Genomic DNA, 18,998 nt, shown 5'->3' with positions numbered 1-18,998 from the left:
CTTTTTCTCAGTTACCAACTGGCATCTTATTAGAACTGCGAATCCCTTTCAGGGACAGCATTCCCAAGGATCTAACATCCCTGTTCTAGGCTCTACCTCTTAAAAGTTCCACTACCTCCCAACATTAGCACAGTGAGGAACAACATGCTTTCTACATGGGGGTCAAGCCACAAATATCAAACCACAACAACAGTTGACCTAAGAAGGAAAAAGTCAGAATTTAAAATTTGAAGTACAGTTTTTACTAAATGCCTAATATTTTCATACCATCATAAAGTCAAAAAACTGCAAGTCAAACCATTGTTAGTGAGAGATCACCTGTGTGTATCCACATGCACACATTTGGTTGTGCTTCTCAGGAGGACCTTGACTCGGAAAAGAATTATCTGGGAGAAAAGAGAAGTGGTAGAAGGATAGATAAAAGACAATTGAAGGATGTCGGGGCCCACTCGGCTGGACCGAGATGGCACCCAGGCTTGTTGCCAGCGTGGATTCAAGATGGCGCCTAGGCTTGCAGCCAAGTCATGAGATTCACAAGATGGACGTCTCCTTGAGCATGCGCAATGTGCCATGCTACGTGCCTGCAGAATGATCAGTGACGCCTACCACCAGCCTGCCTATTAGAAAGTCAGAAGTGTGCATGCCCTAGCTGTGGAAGCTTGGGGTTGGTAGGGAATAGAAGGAGGGATTATGATGCTGATATATATTGTGCTTGTTGTACGCATTGTCAGACATATTAAGAGACATATTAGAAGAGACATATTAAGGATCCATTAAAGAAGAATTCATATTTCAGCTGAAGAAGTGTCTGTGTCGTTCTCTAAGCCCCTGCGGGTCGGAGTCTTAGGGGACGATAAGTGGCGCCGAAACCCAGGAAGAAAAACAACGTAACAAAAAGTTCGCAGGTAAGCGACAAATAAGCCTTCTCTCGCAGGTAAGCGACAAATAAGCCTTCTCTCGGATAAGCGAGGCTCGCGGATAAGCGAGGGACAGCTGTCAAAAGTTCGCAGGTTAATTGAGACGATAAGTTCGCAGGTTAATTGCGACGATAAGCTCGGAGGTGTTCCGACGATAAGCTCACAGGTATTGCGATGATAAGGGGTGTAGGAGTTTGTAACAAAGTAAAACTTATCATGGGGTCTAAGGTTGCTACCATGAAGGTCAAAGAGGCTCTTTGTAACATTCTGTCTAAGGGAGGAGTGAAAGTGAAAGCAGCCACTTTAGAAAATTTTCTTAGCACAGTTAAAGAGATATCTCCATGGTTTTTGGAGGAAGGATATGTTAATATTTCTCAATGGAAGCATCTCGGTCAGGATCTTCTTAAGGCTGATGCCGAAGGGGCTCTCCCACCTGGGACATTGGCTATCTGGAGTTTAATTAAAGCATGCCTGGCAGATAAAACAGGGAGGTATAGTCAAGTTCTGGCTGAAGGCTCTAATGCTTTAGAGGAAGTAAAAGAAGAGATTCCAGAGCAAGGTCGACAGGCAGATTCTCACAGGGACGAGGAGTCCTCTGAAAGCGACTCCCCTGATTCCCCTGAGGAACAAGAGGCATGGCCTGTTCCACCAGAGAGAGATAAGGAGGAAGAAGCCTTGTTAGAATCTTGGCGCAGGTTCCAAATGTCTTGTCACAGTAAAAAGAAACATCCTGAACCTTCTGCTCCTCCCCCCCCCTCTCCTAGTCCGCCACCATATCTTACTGAGAAAGGAAAGTCTGATAGGCGGAAGACATCTGAGGCTAGTCCGTGGGCAGAGATTTTGCCTACACCAGGAGCATTTCCTGTGTTTCTTGACCAGAATCAGCAAAGGTATCATGAGCCATTAGATTGGAAGGTTGTTCAAAGATTAAAAGAAGCTGTGTCCACATATGGAGTGCAGGCATCATTTACCTTGTCACTGGTAGAATCCTTTGAAAGATACTCCATGACTCCAAGTGATTGGACAAATTTGTGCAGGGCTGTATTGTCTGGTGGAGCCTATCTTAATTGGAAGTCAGCCTATATAGAATATTGCTCTGATCAAGCTCGTGTTAATGCTCAGACAGGGCAACCTGCTTGGAATCTGGATATGCTAATGGGACAAGGACCATTTGCTAATAATCAAAATGGGTACCCACAGCAGGTGTATGGGCAAATTAATCAAGCAGCATTAAGGGCATGGAGGATGTTATCAGGGACAGGTAATTTAGGAGCCAGTCTGTCAAAAGTTACTCAAGGACCCAATGAGCCTTTTGCTGATTTTTTATCACGGCTTGTGGAAACTGCTTCTCGGGTTTTCCCTGATGTGGATGCTGCCATGCCATTGATTAAACAGCTAGCTTATGAGCAAGCCAATAAGCCTTGTGGGGATGCAATACATCCCTATAAAAATAAGGGCCTAGAAATATGGCTCAAGGTATGCAGAGACATAACTGATTCTGTTGTACAAGGACAAGCCATAGCTGCTGCCATTGTTGCTGGGTTACAGGGCAAGCCTTATAATCAAAAGCAGAGAGGCAGTTCAGGGAATTGTTTCCGATGTGGTCAACCAGGACACTTAAAAAGAGATTGTATACAGACTAATTCTGGAGCATCTTCTAGACCAGCCCAGAGGATTCCCAATTTGTGTCCTCGATGTAGAAAAGGCAACCATTGGGCTGTAAAATGCAGATCTCGATGGGATGTAGATGGAAAGCCTCTTCCTCCACCACAATCAAATGCTAGGCCAAAAAACGGGCAGAGGGGCCCTGTGCCTCAGGGCCCTCAAATGTATGGGGCAATTCAACAGGAGACAGGGACCACAGGACCACAAATAAGGCAGGTGCCTCGATTTCAGCAGCCTCTCCTACCATACAGAGAGCAACCCCAGGGAGTGCAGGATTGGACATCTGTGCCACCGCCCGACTCATATTAACCCCTGAAATGGGAGTTCAAAAGGTAGATTCAGATTTTCATGGACCCCTTCCTTCTAATACTGTAGGACTGCTTCTAGGCCGAAGTTCCACTACCTTATCGGGTCTAGTGGTGCATCCAGGAGTTATTGACCAGGATTATACAGGCAATGTGAAAATATTAGTCTCTTCCCCTCGTGGGATTTCTGTTATAAATAATGGAGACCGAATTGCTCAGATAATTCTGTTGCCTAGTAAACACTCTCTTTTTCCTAGCCAAAGACACACAAGAAAAGATAAGGGCTTTGGTTCTACAGGTCCTCCTGGAGCATGGCTCACTATGAACATGGGGTCACGTCCCATGTGTCAACTCACCATACAGGGAGTCTCTTTTTGGGGTCTCTTGGACTCAGGTGCAGACTGTAGTATCATTAGATTATCTGAATGGCCAAAAGATTGGGGATTACAACAGACAGATCAATTACTTAAGGGGTTAGGATATGCAAATAGTCCAAGCTGCAGTGCTGTTCACCTTAATTGGGCAGATCAAGAAGGTCATTCAGGGACATTCCAACCTTTTGTTCTGGAGCTTCCTGTATCCTTGTGGGGACGAGATGTACTGCAACAAATGGGAGTAAAATTGACTACTGAATCTGTATATAGCCATCAAAGTCAACAACTTATGCACAATGCAGGCTATTCAGGGACAGGTGGGCTTGGCCGATTTGAACAAGGTTGAAAGTCCCCTGTTCCTATAATGGGAAGAAATAATCCCAAAGATAAAAGAGGACTGGGTTTTTCTATGGGGCCACTGAACAATTAAAGATTAAATGGAAAACAAATGTGCCAGTGTGGGTCTCTCAGTGGCCCCTTCCTAAAGAAAAAGTTAAAGCAGCCCACGAACTGGTACAGGAGCAGTTATTGGCAGGACATTTACAGTCCTCCACATCTCCATGGAATACACCTATTTTTGTTATCAAAAAGAAATCAGGTAAATGGAGATTGTTACATGATCTCTGAGCAGTAAATAATAGTATGGAAATCATGGGACCAGTGCAATTGGGGCTACCAGTTATATCGGCCCTCCCTGCCAATTGGCCCACTGTTGTGTTGGACATCAAAGACTGCTTCTTCTCTATTCCACTGCATCCTGCAGATACCCCTCGATTTGCTTTTACTATACCGTCCATTAATCATCAGCAGGTGGATCAAAGATATGAATGGACAGTACTACCACAGGGTATGGCTAATAGTCCCACGTTGTGCCAAATATATGTAGATAAAGCTCTACAATCTATTAGAAGAGAATTTGCTTCTTCCATGATTTATCATTATATGGATGATATTTTATTATGTGCTAAAACCCCAGAAATTTTGGATGATATGCTTATAAAAACTATATCATGTCTTAAACAATGGAATTTAATTATAGCTCCAGAGAAAATACAACAAAGAAATGTTAAACAATACCTTGGCACCAAATTAGAAGATGCTATTATTCGTCCTCTTAAGGTTAGCTTAAGGGTGGACAATTTACAAACTTTAAACGATTTCCAAAAACTTTTAGGAGATATAAATTGGATTTGACCATATTGCAGGCTTAGTAATGCTGACCTTAAACCTTTGTTTGATTTGCTAAAAGGGGATTCAGATTTATTTTCTTCACGATCATTAACACCTGAGGCACGAGCATGTATTCAACTCGTAGAGGAAAGATTATCTGAAGCACAAGTAGATCATATAGATTATCAGAAAAAATTGCTGTTATGCATTTTTACCACAGATCTCACACCAACTGGAGTGTTGTGGCAAGTGGGTCCCATAATGTGGGTACACCTCCCTCATTCTCCCAAAAAAGTATTGCCATGGTATCCAGTCTGTGTTGCACAAATAATTATTAAGGCACTAAAGGCAACTTTGACTGCATTTGGGATGCAGCCTGATCTTATCATCACTCCATATACTAAAGAACAGCTTGCCACTCTAGCTGCCACCAATTCTGACTGGGCCATTGTTCATGTAATGGCCACAGGACAATTTGATAATCATTATCCACAACATCCATGGCTCAGGTTTGTTTTGGCTCATCCTATTATTTTTCCTAAAATAACTCGATCTGCACCGATTGCTGGAGCGCCAAATATTTTTACAGATGGATCCAAAGGAGGTATGGGAGTGATATTCAAAAAAGGCTCAGATCCACAAACTTTTCTTTTTCCCCATTCATCAGCACAGGCAGTAGAGATTTTGACAGTGATTCAAGTATTTATGCTCTATGATTCCACTCCATTTAATTTAATTTCGGATAGTTTATATGTGGTACAGGCACTTAATAGCCTTGAATGTGTAGGACATATTAAGGGACAATCTACTGTTCTTTTATTATTGGCTAAGTTACAATATATAACTACTCCATTTTTTTGGCTTGTTTCTAATAGTTCCTTAGTTAATGATAGTCTAAGTTGTTTTATTGATACCTGTTTTCTAACTTTCTGCTGGAATGCTTCTATGCACGCTTGGGCAGCAGTAATGCGACTGCCTATAGCAGTTCCTTGGCCAGTAAGAGTGGATGTAAATTCCTTTCCAGTTTTGCTGAACCTAGAAAAGAGAGATTTTGGAATTTCTGCTCTTATTGCTGTAATTGTGGCCTCTGTGACCGCAGCAGTTACAGCTGCTGCTGCTTTGGCAACATCTATAAATACTGCAGCCACTATGAATGCCCTATCCTCACATGCGGCTACTGCCATGGCTCAGCAAGCTCAAATAAATGGACAACTTAAAGCTGGCATATTAATGGTAAATCAAAGAGTAGACCTGTTACAAGAACAGGTTGACATTCTAGGGCAAATGGCCATGGTACCATGTATTCATAAATTATCTGGATTATGTATAACATATGTGCAGTATCAGAATTTCTCCCATGCAGGTAATTTGTCTCGGCAATTAAGCAAGATGCTTCTAGGGACCTGGAGCCGTGAATTTGAACACACCATGCTTGAGCTTTGAGCGTCCATCATTGCAATTAATTCTACCCATGTGGAAGTCGCCACAGTACAACAATGGATGGACTGGATACATGGAACATTGGGTTTCTTAAAAGATTGGGGTGGCATGGCATTCTGGGCATTCTTGCTGGTGGTAGCGTGCTGTTTCCTGGTTGGATATATCAGACAAACTTGACAATGCACACTGCAACAACAGCACATATTGGTGCAAGCTATGGCAGCCCTTGAAGCTGGCTCATCTCCCCACGTATGGCTCAGTATGTTGGATCGGTAGTCAGTGACGGGTAAGATCGTCCCCGGGACCTTTCAACCTAAGACAGGGAAACAATCATGCTATTGTTCTCCCAATGGGTAAGAATGGTCCTTGAGGGTCGACAACCTAAGACAGGCACGATCCCAAGCCTTATTTTAATAAAACAAAAAGGGGGAGATGTCGGGGCCCACTTGGCTGGACCGAGATGGCACCCAGGCTTGTTGCCAGCATGGATTCAAGATGGCGCCTAGGCTTGCAGCCAAGTCATGAGACTCACAAGATGGACGTCTCCTTGAGCATGCGCAATGTGCCATGCTACGTGCCTGCAGAATGATCAGTGACGCCTACCACCAGCCTGCCTATTAGAAAGTCAGAAGTGTGCATGCCCTAGCTGTGGAAGCTTGGGGTTAGTAGGGAATAGAAGGAGGGATTATGATGCTGATATATATTGTGCTTGTTGTACGCATTGTCAGACATATTAAAGAGATATTCAAAAGAGACATATTAAGGATCCATTAAAGAAGAATTCATATTTCAGCTGAAGAGGTGTCTGTGTCGTTCTCTAAGCCCCTGCGGGTCGGAGTCTTAGGGGACGATAGAAGGTGAGTTGATCATTGTCAAAACTAGACAGTTGGATACATTACTATTCTATTTTTCTAATTTTTTTTTTTTTCAAAACGTTGGGAAGCATTAAAAGATAGAAAAGCCAAGAAGTAGAGATCTGTTTTGCCTGCAGTGTCTGATGATAGAATAACATATCAGAAACCAAACTTGTCCTGAGAAATCCATACTTCTGACTCTAGAATCCAGTGTAGCAGTTAAAGCTGAAAATGCTGCTCTTTTTTATTATTATTGGCATATTATAATTATGCACAAAATTGGAACTCATTGTGATATGTTTATACATGTATATAACATAATGTGTCAGTGATCTGTTGTGATACTTCTATAGGAATGTCACTGTATTTTCAGCCTCTGTCCTTTAGCACTTGGTGACACTGTGGATATCTGAAGGCAGAATGGCCATATTTAGCACGAACAACAGTAAAAATATAAGACATCCAGTGAGTTTCACATAAACAAGTCTTTTCCCATATACTGCATGCATTACTTATTTGCCACTCAAATTTTATTACACATTCTGTATTTTCTCTGGCAACCCCAAAAGGTATTTCTGCTGAAGTAATGTACTTTGATTGCAACAGCTCAGGGTGGAGACTTCTCAAATAATACCAAGCATCTCTTACTCAGAGTCTTAGGCTGACTGATGTGACATCTGTATTACCAAATCGCTATTTGAACATCCTAAGCTTTTTTTATTTATAGTAGGGATATTTCTTAATCAAAAGTACTACTATGTCTCATTTATGCAATAATAAATTTGATCAATAATGTTCTTGTCAGGTGAGGGGAGGATTCCTGCATCAAGATTACACTGCAGGAGTCCCTATGAGTTGGTACAAATATATTTTTGTCTCAATCAACTAGATACTAAAAGTATAGCACAAATCAAATTTCAGGACAGAATGAAAAAGATTTAGAAATCATCTGATGCTAAAATGGGTTATTTCATATTTGATAATATAAGGCTAGTACATATTTGATAATGATAAGGCTAGTACATTTGGTCAATGATGATTTTCCCATGCTTCTAACTTCTTCATGATTCCCAGCATTCTAACAATAGAGCCAACATATCATTTTTGTTAGTGGTTCAGAACAAATAGAATAGTGACCAAAGTCTTGGGGCCAAAATTAAGAAGGAATGTCATGTTAATGGTCAAACGTGAGAGGCACCTTGTTTTTTCCAACACATTTTTAAATACATATCGAGGACAGATTATACAAGACATCTTCTGAATTCCTGTTGGTATTTTATTTCCTTTCCTAGCATCAAATTTTATAATACTTTATAAACATTTGGATCTCCATAAGGGAGTCATTGAACCTTAACTTTTGTTGATTTTATTTTATTCTCACACAAATATTTATCATTCACTAGCCAGGGACCAAGTATCATATTCTTTTTTTGGGGGGATGGAACTTAGGGGCATTCTTCCTCCCCCAGCCCTATTTTTTACTTTTATTTAGAAACAAGGTCTCGCTAAGTTGCAGAAGGCCTCAGTAAGTAGCTGAGGCTGGCCACCAACCACGATCCTACTGTCTCAGCTTCCCAAGTACTAGGATTATAAGAGTGTACCACCACACCTGGTATAGGTATTATATTCTTTTCTTGTCAACTAAATGCTACCTACTACATCTTCTAAGAGTTAAATGAAAAAGATGATGAAGGCTCTTGTTCAGCAATTCCTGATGTATATGATGCCCCCAAAAGCATATATTATAGAATAGTTTCAAACTATTTTTATATATTTTAAGTATCTAAGTCAAAGTCTGCCATGAATAGGTTGTAAAACATTTTTATATCTTGGTCTAAAGAAGTTGAGACATCATTCCAGTAGCCTTAACTCACTTTTTGTACTTGACTGACAATATAAGGTCAACCTTGAACTAAAACTTCCCTTCTACTTAAAGCTTCACAATTTGAAAAAGACTGCATAACCACTTAGGGGATTCTGAAATAGTTTGATCTTTGTAGTTTAATTTGTAGTGATTAGTCTGTTGCAATCTAAAGATATTAAAGTTTCAAAAATAAAAATTTAGAATTTTTTGGCATATGATATTTTCCATTGAAAATAACAGAATTCTTTATAACTAACTTGTCTTAAGTCAGCCCACAGTACTATACTATGTAAAAGAATATTCCCTATGAAAAAAGCACAAGTAAATAAATGAAGAAAACTAAAGATGGCACCTTAAAATGCAGTTTAACAAAAGAAAACTATGGCACCTTGAGTTTCTGTAACCCTTTTAACTCTTCCAGATCTGTGACACATTCATCCCTATGGAGGACCTTACACAATATGATCACTAGCATAGGAAGAGGAGCTGGGGGATGATTAGACCCACCCATCCCCAGTCTATTGTATGCTCAGCTTCAAGCATTATTTATTGTTTCTCACTGAAAGAAGGGAAGCCAAACACACACACATTTGAGTGTGTGCACACATTATCACACACACGTTATTCAAGAGTGACCAAAGGGAAGGGATACACCATCCCCTACAGGACTTTGTGCTGGGTGGGGAGACAACTAGAAACTGCTATGCAAGAAAAATGCTAGACCCAACAAGGACCACAGAAGCTCTTCAACTATCTCCTTTGCAGCTGTGTTGGATACCCTGAGAGATCTCAGGGATCCCACACAGGCCAGTCTCTGGAGGGCTCATGACAACACAATTCGATGTCCCTATAAGTGTTTCTGGCAAGCACCAGCATTGTACAAAAGTTGGATGACAGACTCTTACAAGTTAAAAGAAGCCTTTTAACTGATACAAGTGATGCAGAAAGAAAGCGGGGACAGAGGCCCCAGAGACATCTCTGTTAGCATATACATGTATCACCTTGATTTAAATAAGAGAGATGGATTAAGAACACACCATGGACTGACCACTTAGGAAATGTTGTACATACAGTGTCTCATCTACACAACTTCAAGGTGTAAAGACTATTAGCTTCCATTAATAATAGATGAGGAAATTATGGCTCAGAAAAGATAAACAAGTTATTGAAATTCTTCCCACAGCTATTTTAATGGCAAAACTGGTCTTTGAATTTAATCTAATGACTCCAGAAACTGAGATCTTGACAATATACTCTCACCCCTCCCTGGGAGATGGTGCCCCTCAGTATTTGAGCGACAGGGAGGACTGGAGATCCCAGATTATCCAGACCAGAAATCGATGCAGGGCAGAAGAAAAATACCAAGAAGGCAAGAGATGAGGCTTCAGGGCACCTCAGTCTCAGCTGAAGAGGTTGGCTGGAGGCCTTCCTTACTTCTCTGCAAACTGTAGGAGGAAAATGGAAAGGGTAGAAAGGGAGAGAGGTCCAGCAACCCCCTCCCAAAACTGCTTCTCTGCCAGCAAGATGCTAGTAAAATCTTTGGAGCAAGGAGGTTCTGTGGTCTAAATGGTGTTCCAGGAAGATTAACATGGCAGCTGTGCACAGGCTATATGAAAAGGAGAAAGTCTGCAGGCAAGGAAACCATTTAAAAGGACACTGCAGATGCTCGTTTCTGAGATGATGAATGAGTCTCAGTCAAAATAGGGCTACCTCGAAGGAAGAAAAGACCTGCCCTAGGGACCTGCATGGTCAAGACTGTGGTCAAGGGTGGCTCTGAGAGGGAGAGAAAAGAGAGCAAACAGCACACTCAGGGCCAGTACTTGCCCCATCCTTGCACTGGTAGGCCCTTTCCTCTCCTGCCTGCCTCCTCTCCAGAGCACCGGCTCTGAGGAGTCAGGGCTCCTACCTGGGCCTGTCAGCATCTGTGCTTTGCCATTGCTGACTGCAGAGGTGCTGGGGGGTGGACTGGGTGAGCATTTCCTGGCAGGCTGGTTCCTCTGCCTGGAATGCTCTGTCTCCATCTTTCCCTGGAAACTCTGTAGGAAGAGCCTCCCTCAAGGGCCGCCATTAATGTTTCTCTCTCAGAGAGGCCATTGTTGGCTAGACGATCTAATAGAAATTTATCTTCACAAGTATGTATTATAATGCATAATTTCCTAATTAAAATTCTTTTCACTTTTCATTTATTTCTATACTTGTTTTTCTGTCTTCCCTACAAGACTAGAAGCTAACCCTTCTCCCTTCAACACAATTAGCACACATCCCATATAACAGTTCCAAAGAAAAAGAGGAGAAGAAGATTGGAAGCAAATGAAATATTATGGTTTGGGTTTGGAATGTGTGTTGAAAGCCTGGCCCCCAGTGTGGCAAGGTTCAGAGGTGGGGTAGGTTGGAGAAGGTGGATCACTGGAGGTATGGCCTTGAGCACTATGTCTGTCTCTGGATGCTTCCGATTTGGCTCTGTTTCTAGCCACCATTAGTTGCGAGCAGCTTTCTTCTGCTGTAGCGTGCCACCACAATGTCTGCCTTGAAGTTGATCAACTATGAACTATACCTATGAACCTGTGAGCTCAAATAAACTTTTCCTCTTTTAAGTTGTTCTTGTTGGGTATTTTGATCACAAGAAGAAAATCCAGCCCAGGAGACCAAGAACCTCCTCTGACTCACTCTGTATGTGTCACAGTGTCTCCTTTCCTGTGTTCCCAAGGCACTATCGTGGAATTGCTCAAGCATTCCATCATAGTTGACTTCTAGGGTCTGCCTCACTGGGCTGTGAGCTCCTGAAAAGGAGGGGCTATGCCTGGTATCTGTACATCCTCAGTACCCAGCATTTCTTAAATGGGATCATCAAATAAGGAAATGAGTAAGCAGATGGATTGATAAGTACACTCCTAGCCCTGTGTATATGTAAGAAGCACTAACTGGTAGCACACAGTCCAAAGGTTGAAAGAAAGCTGGATTGTGCTTTCACAGTATCCACGTATCACTCAGACCAGCTGTCCAGGCAGGAGTCACAGCACCATGAGCACAGAGCACCATCAGAGTCCCCATGATGCCTTCAATCATTAGCTATGAAGCAATTTTTTTAAGCTATGCAGAAAATGGAGCAGAGTTGGGAATTCAAGAATATGTAGATGTCATGTGAAACACATCAGAATGTGGTGGGGTAGAATGAAACAATGCCAAGCATTACAATGTTGCCACAGGGTGAAGGGGCCTGCTCATGATGGCTTGTCATCCTCTGCTCTTCCCCTCACTGAAGGACAGGTTGCAGCTGACTACACTAACCTGTGGTGACCTTTCGACTGCAGGAACTTGATTCTTGTCAACTAACCACATTTATGAACTCATGAATGTTCGCCCTCTGGGGTCACCTTGGAAAATTCTTATAAATGAGACTTGGTTGTACCTTGAGATTGTTTTCTGCATGAGATCTTGGACCAGAACTTCTAAAATTTGCTTCAGCACATATGAATACCCCCAGTGGGTAGAGATGAGCCAGAGGGAAATACAAATGTGCTAAGACCCAGTAACTACCTGGGTTGGAGACCAAAGACTGTAGTAGCCAGACCCTACTGGCCATTGTCCTAAGAAAAGAGTCCTTTCACCTACGTAAATAGTAACATGTCTCTATTTTGTATTTTGTCATGTTACAAGAGTTAGAATACATGGCATTAAACTATAGCAATTGATTGAGCCGCATCAAGAAGGTAAAACTTTTTTAAAGGATTTCAACAGGTCTAAATGGATAGACCATAGTAGATATAGTAGTAGCCAGAATTTGACCCAATAGCCTTGCAGGATAAGGGTTCTCAAATGTAAGTATGGTCAAGGCCAGCCTATTTGTGTGAATGTTTCTGTGAAGTCCGATGGAAGATGGGACACTAGTGCCTTGCACCAACAAACATTTAAAACAAACACTTTGCTCACACTGCTAGGCTGGTCAGAAACATACTTCATAGTCATGCTAGATGGGTCCACAGCCATACCAATACCTTCATGCAGAAAGAGGTCAAGAGCAGAATGTGACAAGGATGCTGTGGCTACCCCAACCAAGATCCAGGCCAATGCTACCTGTCACAGAAGCTCCAGCTGGCATCATTCCCTTCCTGTATCCTGAGTGGACAGGAGGGGGACAGACTAGTCACACAGAGGGACATGAGATATGGGATGTGTGTGCACAAACTGAAGCGATTGGCCTCAGCTATGATCTCAGACAAAGAAGTATTACCTCTGAAATCCACATAGGTCCTGCCAAGAAGTGGTGATCCCCAATACATTCTGCCTGGGTCCCATCCATCCACATTGCCAGCAGAGAACTCAGCACATAGCAGACAGAATTCAAACTATTGCATCCCAAGTTCAAAGGCAGCCATGGCAGAGCTTCTCTCAACAAACTGCCTCCAATTTCTAAGAGGGTTCTTTGTGTGTGTGTGTGGTACTGGGAGTGGAACCCAGGGGCTTTCTACCTCTGGGCTATACTCCCAGACCTATTTTGTGTTTTATTTGGAAACAGGGTCTCACTAAGTTGCTAGAGCCTAAGTAGTTGAGGCTGGCTTCGAACCTGCACAATCCTCCTGTCTCAGCCTCCAAAGTACCGTGATTACAAGCGTGCACTGCCATGCCCAGCTCCAAGAGGGTTCTTTAACATTTTTTAAATGTCTGAAAATCAAGTTTTCTTATCCAGGAGACTAATGAAACTTTTATTCACTCATCATCTCCCCGTGGTCGAAGAAGACTAGGGTGTCTCCTTGATGTGACTCCCTTTCTAATACTGTACAGATTGCTTCTAGAACAGCCTGGTGGTGACAGCATGACATGCCTGAATGGTGAGTCCCCTCATACCCCACCTCATGCTCCAAGACAGGGAAAGGGAGAGGGTTTTTGTGGTGAAGAGACACTCTGCTCTCACTATCTGGGACAAGAAATGGTGGAGGAGAGACTGCAGTTGTCTGAAGGGATGAAGGTGGGCTGGCAGCTTGAGCCTACTTGCTTCTCCACAGGAGCAAGGAAAAGTCTAGAAGCAGAGGTTTGGCCCCAGAAGGGGTCACATCAAACCCCATAGTGAGTGGTATCTGTGGGGTGGGGTGGGTGGCTGGCTGGCCTAGGGCTGGAGTGGTCATGTAAGAGGACAATGGAGGCAGAGGCCTAAGGTACAAGGCCACATGGGGTAATACAGCAGAAGGTGTTACATCCAGAACCCAGCAGGAGCAGCAAAGAGGGGGCCCACCAATTTATCCATCTATCCTCCATCTGGCACCTTCCAAGGTGTGTGTGTGTGTGTGTGTGTGTGTGTGTGTGTGTGTGTGTGTGTGTGTCCCCTGCTGGATTCTGGAAGCAAATCCCAGCATTTTAATACACCCCAAAAGAGTATTCCGAGCTCCCAAGCAATCATTGTTTTCATGAGCTAAAACTAGTGAGGCCTCAGTGAAAAAACAAGAGGGACGAGGACAAAGCAACAGGTGTGCTAGCTGGAAATCAACAGACATGCTATCTGGAAATGGAAGGAAGCCACCACCTGCAGAGGTGTCCAGACCACTGTGGGAGCTCCTGTACTGCCCCAACAGCAGCCAGCAGTGTCCAAGCCAGTTGAGCACCCAATGGCCTCCACCAGGACAGAGCCTTCCTAAAACACCTGCCAAACTCCACAGTCAGCCTTAAACTTCAGGTTGGGCCCTGCATACGTAGGAGCACCATCACCACCCAGGAGGGCAAGGCGCAGCTGAGGACGCTTCCTGGTGCATCTGTTTCCTTTTCTCCTTTCTCCACCATTGTGTTTGCCCTGCTCTTCCCTGAAAGCCTTATAATTTATCTTTGTTTCATGGTTTCTATTTGCCCTAATCTGGGTCTATAACAAGACCAGTGCTAAAACACAGTTGTTCTTGAAGACTCGACAGGAGGAGATGAGAAGAAGCCCCAGCCTGCCCTTCACAATCACACCCCAGGGCTTCTGCCTTAGCAGGGTCTGTGCCTCCCATTCTAGGCCATGTGCATGGCTGTGGCTGGGGGTACCTTCCCGCAGGACTGGGTTTTGGCCACATTTCCATCACTAGACAGGGAAGTAGTCACAAGCCCTCAGCCAAGAGAGGCTGGAGACAAACTCATCTGCTAAAGCTTCCCATCCTGCTGGCTTTTGGGCCTGTCCAAAAGAACATAAAATTATTTACAAAGATGAATAAGTTGGCAACATAAACATGAGTGAGTAGAGTTGGAAACTAAGGGGTTTGGGTCTTCTGGAATGGGTGCAGGGGAAATTGGCAGCAACATAATGGTCTTGGCCTTCACCTTGCTCCAACTATTCTGTCCCTTCTCTACATTCCCACATGATCCTGCCTCTCTCAGCAAGGTCACCTAAGACCCTCACAGTGCTAAATTCAATGGTTGATTCTTTCCTTCTGTCACTTGAGCCACCAGTGGAATGACAGAGGTGCTCACTGCCTCCTATCTGGGAAATACTCTTCCCTGGTTTGTCCCCCTTCACCACACCCCCTTTTGTTTCTCGTGTCTCCCAATCTGGCTTCTTAAAATGGGGGTGCCCTAGGAATCCAATTTTAAAACTTTCTACCTGCGCTCAGTACTGGGGTCTCGGCCTGCTTGACCTACTGGGCTGCATGCACAATCCTCCCAAATGGTCATCTTTATCCAGGCTTCTTCCCTGAACTCTCAGTTCCTGTAATCAACTGCCCACTCAGTTATGCCATCCAGATGTCTAGCATGCCTGCCCAGGACATCACTCCCAACATCTCCTACTCTAGATGTGCTGTACCACCGTCTTGCCACTTGTGACAGTTCCATCCTGCAGGAAACTCATACCCAATACATTAGTCATCCTAAACTCCTCCCTTTCCAACCCACTGGAAAGTCCTGTTGTCTCCACCTCCCAAATGTGTCAAGGATCTGGACACTTCTCAGTTCCTGGTCCAGACCTGGGCTTTTACTATGGGCTCCCAAGTAAAGACTGAGCTTCTGTTCCTTGCCCCTCAGACAACTCTCAACACAGGTGCCAGCACTGTTCTGTTCAAATGAAAGTCAGCCCCAGGTCCTCACAAGGGTCTTCAGGGACTACATGAGTTTGACCCATCACTTCTCCCATCTGCTCTCCCTGCTCTCTCAGCAGGCACTGGCCTTCCTGCTTCTCCTTGGGAACACCGAGCTCTCCTCACCTGGGGCCTGTGCACTCACTGCTCCTCCTTTCAGTTCCTCTGAGGCTAAGTTCAGATGTCACTTGCACCGGGTGGCCTCCTCCCATCACCCTATTTTTAACAGACTCGATTCCCTTTTACTGCTTTATTTCACTCCAGCGCATCCCCTTTTGATACACTATGCAACTGATTGACTTATTGCGTTGATTGCATTCCCCACTACCCTTGCCAGAATCAATGCGCCATGAATTCTACTCAATGAGTACAAGATTTTTTTCTATTTTTCTTTTTTATTTAATCCCTAGCTCTTAGAATAGGTCTGTCATATAATAAGCATTTCAGTAAAGAAGTGTTGGATAGATAGGTGGGTGGGTGGATGGATAAAAACTTAGACTAAATGGCAGGCCTATCAGCTGCCAGATTCCAGAAGTTCCCAGAAGGGAAAATGTCACAGAAACCAAGTTAAATAAAATTCAGTGTTAAAGATACATGCCTTCAGCATCTACTCTTCCTATTCAACCACAATGCTAGATAAAATGAGGTAAAACATAAAATGCAGTAAAATGAAAATCATTAGAATTAAGCTAGTCTTTGCTTTTCCTCAATCAGCCACAACCACGATAAGGCTAGGGGGAAGGAAATTGTGCTGGCAGAAGTCAGGGACTGCACTCTACAGTTCCAATGCTAAGGAATAGGGTAGAATAAGAGTTGGCATGCCCAAAGTAACCAACTTTTCTTGTGTTTCTACTATGCGACAGGCACTGCCTCACACTCTTTGCTAACAATATCTCATAAAATCCTCACTAACCTGTTATTATTACATCCATTTTACAAGAGAGCCATCTAAAGATCAGAGGGATTAAGTTACTTACACAATGTCCCAAATATGCAAAAGAGTCAGGATTTGAACAAGGTCTATATGAATCAAAAGTTCTTACTCTTTCTGCACTATCACATACTAAAACTTATCAGAAGCAGTAAACTTACCTTTGTGCTTTTCAGTTCAATTTTGCCTTCTGAATCATTCATTTTGTTTGGTCTCAGTAGATGAAGCACTTGAGGATTGAGGCAGAAAGTAGAAGAAAGAAGCAGCTAAAATTGAGCCTCTGTTCCCTAGGTAATATTAAAAATTTTCTGTAATAAAAAAAACAAGTCTGAAACTTAACACCTTGCATTCAGTTGTATACACACGCACAAGCAAGCGTGCACATCTGTGTGCATGCCAAAAGCAACAAGTGAGGAAACAACACTACACTTAAACTTACCACACTTTACCTTTGCCCCGGCTCCCCACAGGTCTTGAGTACTAAAGAGGTGCTGCTCAGACACTAACAATCCTGGCAGATGTTGTGCAGTGTTCAAGCAAGTCTATTTCACCAGCATCAGCTTTGCAGCAGCCCAGGGAAATCTCTTTTCTTCCTCCTACTCATGTTTCTCCCTGGGCGTTCTACTCACTGCCAGTTGACTCCACCTCCACCCAACCTACAGAAACCCAGCCCAGCACCCTGCAATTAATGTATCAGACATCCGAGTGTGATTGTCAACACATTGGTCAGACTCTCCAATTACTAAAAGACAGTGTCCTTATAGTCAGGGGAGCACTACAGAGTCATCACTGTTAGCAGGTGTTTTTCCACAACTATGTAGTAACTGCACTCATTTACTTCCATTCTCATCAAGTTGGCCTCCTGACTAATCATTTTGGTGAAATTGTTCAACCAGACAGCTTGGGTGTCCAGTGCATAAGCATGGCTCCGCAGGGCTGAGACCCACCTGTGGCCTTGCTTCCCTCACCGGGGCCCACCCACCAAGCTGACCAGCTCATGTTCATTTCAACCTGCACAAGGGGAGTGGACAAATGCTCCAGAAAGCACCCCTCGCCTGAGCTGCACACATGAAGATTAAGAAAACTCAGGGGTGAGCCGGGCGTGGTGGCGCATGCTTGTAATCCCCGCACTTGGGAGGCTGAGACAGGAGGATCACGCAGGTTCAAAGCCAGCCTCAGCTACTTAGTGAGGCTCTCAGCAACGTAGTAAGACCCTGTTTCCAAATAAATAGAAAACTCAGGGGTGAGCACTCACAGGATTGCCGCTAACTTCAGTGTTTGGATCTACCAGCCAATAAGGTATTTCTTGGTTCGTTTTTAAGAAATAACACCAATGGGGGTGAATTTGGAGTGCACCTATGAAATGTGATGTTCTGCTATCTTATTACCAAAGAAACAAAATAAGTCAAGGCTATTTAGAAAACAGCTCCTTCCCCTACCCCAAAGGACACAAGGAACATGTGTTGCTAAAACTTGAGTCGCCCTTTTAACTACAGGCTCTAAATCCATATGCAAGTTGTTCTAGAAGAGGAAGAGAGACCTCAGAAAATCTACTATTAGAAAAGATTAAACACTAAATCAATTAAGATAAGACAATGGGCAGCAGTTTCCTTAGTGTTCCTCTACACACCTAAATATGGAGGAAGGTGATAAAACAGGGCCTAGATTTTATTTTCTTGTTTTTGTTTCTCTTGAGAGACTTGCAAGCAGAGAGTTAGAACCAACTGCATAATTAGTGGGGTCCAGACCAAAATGGTTCTTCCAGTAGATATCTAAGAAAGTATCTGCAAATATTGGCGTGATCACTTCTCTCTTCCTCCTTCTGCTTCTTAAGTGACCTTCTCCTTCAAGCTGTTCAGGGGCTCAGTGGAACTAACTAGCAGACCCTACCACCACCACTGCACCTCTGCCTGGATCCAGATCCACTTATCTGTAGGTTCTCAAGATGTGTAATAGATTCAATCAGCACTGGTTTGTTCCTCCACGGGTTCGAAATAAAGCAACTTCTCATGGAGGTGAGGGGCTGTGGATGAGCACTGGAAATTGACAGGAGAGAAAATAAAACCTGGTGGATTCCAGAAGCAGGTGAGAATAACAAATCAAGAGACATGAGATACCTTAGCTTCAGGCACCCACCTTCAGCCAGGGAAAGGAGACACTTGCCTCCAGTGGGGTAAAGGTGAAAGAAAAAGTCACAGCACAATGTAGAAGACTGCACCTGACAGACATATGTCTTAAATAAATAGGCGACCTGGAGTCTACATAACAAGCTGGCTTTAGAGAATAAATTAACTGCGTTTAGAGAATAAACTCAAGTGGTATAGAGAAGCCATCATGAGAAGGGTTCTGTTATAGGGACTAAACTGTTCTGGGATCCAAGAACCCATCATAATCACATATCTGGGTTGCCGTTGTCCCCTGTCCCCACCACAGTAACTGGC

General features: G+C 43.5%; 1 protein-coding gene across 1 annotated transcript in view; it reads right to left on the bottom strand.

The window, feature by feature from the left end:
• Positions 1-16,821, bottom strand: part of LOC308263484 (transmembrane protein 45A-like) — a gene marked incomplete at its 3' end in the record, with an annotated part of 53,357 nt that extends 36,536 nt beyond the window's left edge. The window contains exon 1 of the mRNA XM_080696500.1: positions 16,719-16,821. Coding sequence (XP_080552626.1) covers positions 16,719-16,760 — 42 coding nt within the window. The 5' untranslated portion in view covers positions 16,761-16,821. The remainder of the gene's footprint in view (positions 1-16,718) is intronic.
• Positions 16,822-18,998: the final 2,177 nt, after the last annotated feature.

This window comes from Muscardinus avellanarius (genome assembly GCF_963383645.1).
Source record: "Muscardinus avellanarius genome assembly, chromosome: 5".
Classification (NCBI taxonomy): Eukaryota; Metazoa; Chordata; class Mammalia; order Rodentia; family Gliridae; genus Muscardinus; species Muscardinus avellanarius.
This window is presented reverse-complemented; position numbering and strand designations above follow the sequence as displayed.